Here is a 4,874-nt window from a genome sequence, read left to right as displayed (position 1 = left end):
AGAGGTAAGTGGCCTCCACATGTGAAGGTAGTGCTCTCTGAAGAAATTCCTGGGCACAGGCTAACTAAATGTAACGGTATTTATTACCATCAAGAACTTAAGGAAGGATTTCAATTGTGACTGCAGATGGCAACTTTGTGTAATTTTTTTCTCCTTTCCCAATATTTATTTTTTTTTGAAGATTTTATTTATTTGACAGAGAGAGACACAGCGAGAGAGGGAGCACAAGCAGGGGGAGTGGGAGAGGGAGAAGTAGGCTTCCCGCTGAGCAGGGAGCCAGATGTGGGGCTCGATCCCAGGACCCTGGGATCATGACCCGAGCCAAAGGCAGACGCTTAACGACTGAGCCACCCAGGTGCCCTCTCCTTTCCCAATATTTAACCACATAACTTGATGGCTGAGAGCTAGGATTTAGCCCAATTATTTTGGTAGCACTCCCTGAAAATAAAGCAGCTGACCCCTCTTCCTGGTCAAAGTGCTTTGATGATGCTTCCTCAAACACATGACCAACCTCTAAATAACCAGGCCCTATTCTGGTGTTGCCATTCCCACCTTGTGGGGCCCCAACCAATTCTGTTATACTGCTAAATTAGAAAACAGGAAATCCAATTATTCCTGGCTCACCATCTGCATCCTCATTTCCCACCCATCCTAGTACACTTTGGCTCTAGCCACTTTGGGTAACCAGCTGTAATGCAAACTTATTTTGTACTTTCACATCTCTGGGTCTTTTCTGATGCTGATCCTTCAGCCTAGAATTCCCTTATAGAGCCTTTCCATCCTATCCATCACTTAGAGCTCAATTCCTCCTTGAGGCATGTGCCCCCATTCCAAGATATCTCAAACTAAGCTGTAATTAATTGCTTACTTCCTTTGTGTTTATATCATATGTTAATTGACCCTACATTAGAGAAACTATTTCTATCTACTTTATATGAGTTATTTTAAATGAATAGGGTTAAACAAACTCTTTGAATGGCAGATGGTGTCAGAGAAAGTACTTACGCTTGAGACTCTGACAGACTTGGGTTCAAGTCCTGTTCTCTTTCATTTGTTGCTGCCTGATTTTGAACAAGTAAATTCATTTCTCTGACCCAGTTTTTTCATCTGTAAAATGAAGAACATTAAGAGTAGCTACCTCATAGCTAGCATGAAGTGTTTTAATATGGGGCAAGTGGAAATACCAGAAACTGCCTGGTACATAGTAAATGCTTCATAAGGGTTAGTTCTCATTATTATCACCATTGTTTGAACCTACCCCAGAATGTAAACTCCACACAGGAAAAGATAATCATATGTTTGTCCTCTGATGTGCCCCTAGTACCCAGCACTGTGCCTGGCGTTTAGTATGTATTCAAAAAATGTCTGCTGAGTGTGTGGATAAATTAATGAATTTGTAAAATAATTCTCATTGTTAGCATCCTCCTCTTCCTCTTTGACTCTTCTATTATCTATTAACGTGGTGCTTTATACATCACACAAAAACTATCAAGGAGAGGGTCACTGAACATCTCCCATCCCTTGTGCATTTTGCTTTACCTCCGTTTTTTGCCCCCTTTTTTGAATTCTCTGCTCTAACAAGTTTGAATTCAGCACTAACCACTTCAGCCTAGCCCTGCTGGCAGAGGTAGTGCGCAGGAGTGGGGGGCTGGAAGTGGGGCGTGGCCACCATGTCGCAGAACCAGACTGCGCCTGCGTAGGCTGCGGCAAAGCTAAGCACTGAGAGGCTAGCGGTCATTGCTCACCGGTGTTTGGGTAGAAAGATCACTCCTCTCACCAGCTCTCACTCCTGATCCCGGGTCTCTGGCTTAGGACTTGCGCCGAGGCGCCGATATTCCTGCCATCCTCTCTCTGACAGATTGCTGACCTCCCGGTTCCTGCTCCTGACTCCTGGAACCATGTCTCTGGTAAGCCAGAATGCGCGCCGCGGAAGCACAGAGACCACTGCAGATTACAGCGACGGCCAGGGTGAGATGCAGGCTAGTAACGCCTCTGGGCCCCTGATCTCCATGCTAGTTCCCCAGGCCCTCCAGGGCCCTCATGCGCCAATCAACCCCCAGGGTGCCAGCGTTTCCCAGGCTGCGCAGGACCCGAACGACCTCGAGGTCCTAATTGAAGAGCAGTCCCAACGTTTGGGGGCGCTCAGGGTCCACGACCCTCTGGAAGACAGGTCGATTGCTTTGGTGAATTTCATGCGAATGAAAAGCCAAACCGAGGGTTCTATCCAGCAGGCAGAGATGCTGGAGTTTCTCAGAGAATACTCAGATCAGTTCCCTGAGATCCTCAGACGAGCCTCAGCCCACCTGGATCAGGTCTTTGGGTTGAACCTGAGGGTTCTTGATCCCCAGGCTGACATTTACAACCTAATCAGCAAACGGGGTTTCCAGACCACTGATCGGATAGCAGAATCCCTGGATGTGCCAAAGGCAGGTCTCCTGGCCTTGGTCCTAGGCCACATCCTCCTGAATGGTAACCGGGCAAGAGAGGCATCCATTTGGGACCTGCTGTTAAAGGTTGATTTGTTGGGTGATCCCCAGAGGATCAACAACCTTTTTGGGAACACAAGGAACCTGCTCATTACTGACTTTGTGCGCATGCGGTTCTTGGAGTACTGGCCAGTGTATGGCACTAATCCCCTCGAATTTGAGTTCTTGTGGGGCTCTAGAGCCCATAGGGAAATCACAAAGATGGAAGCCCTGAAGTTTGTGGCAGAGGCCCATGATGAAGAACCCTGGAGCTGGCCAGAAGAATATAACAAGGCCCTGGAAGCTGACAAAGCCAAAGAAAGAAGACAGGCTGCTGGCTTGGAATTCTGGTCAGAGGACACTATGAATGATAAGGCCAATGATTTGGTCCAGTTGGCCATTAATGTCACTGAGGAGTTGCTGCCTATACATCAGGATGAGCTACTGGCTCACACTGGCAAAGAATTTGAGGAAGTGTTCCCAAATATCCTCAGTCGAGCTACTCTAATCCTTGATCTGTTCTATGGGTTCTCTCTGATTGAGGTTGATACCAGTGAGCACATCTACCTCCTTGTCCAGCAACCGGAATCAGAAGAAGAGCAAATGATGCTAGACAGCCTGGGGAGACCCACTCAAGAATATGTGATGCCGATTTTGGGTTTGATCTTCCTGATGGGCAACCGTGTCAAAGAGGCCAACATCTGGAACATGCTTCGAAGATTTGGTGTGGATGTAGGAAGAAAGCATGCCATCACCTGCAAGCTTATGAGACAGCGCTACTTGGAATGCAGGCCACTGTCCTACTCTAACCCAGTTGAGTATGAGCTTCTGTGGGGTCCTCGAGCTCACCTGGAAACCACCAAAATGAAAGCCTTGGAGTATATGGCCAGGCTCTATAGAAAGCGACCACAGGACTGGCCAGAGCAATATAGGGAGGCTGTTGAAGATGAGGAAGCCAGAGCCAGATCTGAGGCAACTGCCATGTTCTTCTTTGGCCCCATGTGAAGTCTAGGGAAATGTATCACTTTAGTTGTACGGCATCAGTTAAAGGGTTCCTGGGGAAATGGGCACTGGGGCCCCCAATCAGAAGTCAGTCGGGGCTGGGGTGGAAAGTACACATTGTGCTTGGTATTTGTGTTCTATTCCTAATAGTATTTCCTCCCTTATAATGTACCCTTGAATTAGGTTTGTGATCAATGTTTATAAATGAAATTGCTCATTTGCCATCCCTGTCTTATTTTAATATAAAAGCTCAGAGTGTTGTGTAAAATGTATTGGTAATACTTACATCTTTCTATGATGTGGAGAATATAAAGTTGTTCTTTAACTGTTTGAAATAATTAGTAAAATGGTGTGGTGCAAAAGTTAAGTAAAAATAGTAACAACACACACAACAAAAACAAACACAAAATCACTTATCTGTGGATGCCTTCTTTGTGTCTATTCTTGTGTAAGGAAAAAAAAAAGCTGGCATTTACCTGTATTTGCTTTGCTCTTCCAAAATGTAGTGAAAAATAAAAGTATAATGAATTAGACCCCATGCTTAAGCACTCTTTTATTCAATAAATATTTATTAAGCACCTGCCATACTCTGTGCTGGGAATATAAAGGTGAAGAAGATCCAGTTGAACCCTGGGCTTAAGGGGGAGGGGCCATGGAAGTAAACCAGAAATTGTTCTATGGCTGCTGCAAGATGTATAATAAGGATAAGCTTATGAGTGCTAGGAGAGGCCACAGGGGTAACTTCCAGCTAAACTGGTGCTGGGATGGGACGGTGGAGAAGGTAATGGGGCACAAGAAGGGCTAGGGGAGGGGCAGGGGGTGTCAAGCAAAGGATTAGTGGGGGAGTGGACGAGGTGGTGGTAGGGAATAATGAGGTGGTATGGAGGGCTGAGGACAAGTTGTCTTTTGGTGACTTCTAAGACCTGAGGTTGGGGTGGGGGAGGGAGGGATTGTTTATGAAGTCAGGAGCAATATGTAAAACACCTTTGGCGGGATTCACAGACACTGTTCAGTTCAAAGGGAAAGTGGGAGAGGGAAGCCTTGTGGCAGAGATAAGGAAGACCCATATTCTCGAGAGCGGGCCTTGGTAATCAATAATGGTTCTCCTGAAGGTAGCTGGTCTTGGATCTTTGGTCAGACCGAACAATCTACCTGGAGCTCTGCCCAGCAACCTTTGCCCAGTGCAGTTTATTTCTGCACCTAAGCTGTGAAGGTGAGTGAGTATTTTGGCTCTCTTGATCCTGACCCTTCACGCAGCTTCTAACCCTGCTCACGGCTCTCCCTAAGCTTTCCCTAGAAAGCCTGCAAATAACAATTTCTATAAGGGAGCCCTGGCTCAGTAGTGGATGCTATAGGGAAAGTCACCTATGACGCAGGGGTGGGGGAGGTCCTACCATTGGTGTTGGT

General features: G+C 46.5%; 1 protein-coding gene across 1 annotated transcript; it reads left to right on the top strand.

Annotated features, from left to right (window-relative positions):
* Positions 1-1,720: 1,720 nt before the first annotated feature.
* Positions 1,721-3,995, top strand: MAGEE2 (MAGE family member E2). Its single transcript, XM_045896755.2, has one exon. It carries the CDS (start codon positions 1,899-1,901, stop codon positions 3,468-3,470), a length of 1,572 nt encoding a protein of 523 aa, XP_045752711.1. The 5' UTR covers positions 1,721-1,898; the 3' UTR covers positions 3,471-3,995.
* The last annotated feature ends 879 nt before the right edge of the window (positions 3,996-4,874 follow it).

The sequence above is a fragment of the Mirounga angustirostris genome, unplaced genomic scaffold (genome assembly GCF_029215605.1).
Source record: "Mirounga angustirostris isolate CCGP_5_RB_7025 unplaced genomic scaffold, mMirAng1.0.hap1 SCAF_11, whole genome shotgun sequence".
NCBI lineage: Eukaryota > Metazoa > Chordata > Mammalia > Carnivora > Phocidae > Mirounga > Mirounga angustirostris.
The sequence above is the reverse complement of the archived record's forward strand: the minus strand, read 5'-3'. Positions and strand labels throughout refer to the sequence as shown.

Bases quoted from the DNA above. Each gene is read 5' to 3' on its own strand.
- MAGEE2 (XM_045896755.2), top strand. From the start codon at position 1,899: ATGTCTCTGGTAAGCCAGAATGCGCGCCGCGGAAGCACAGAGACCACT.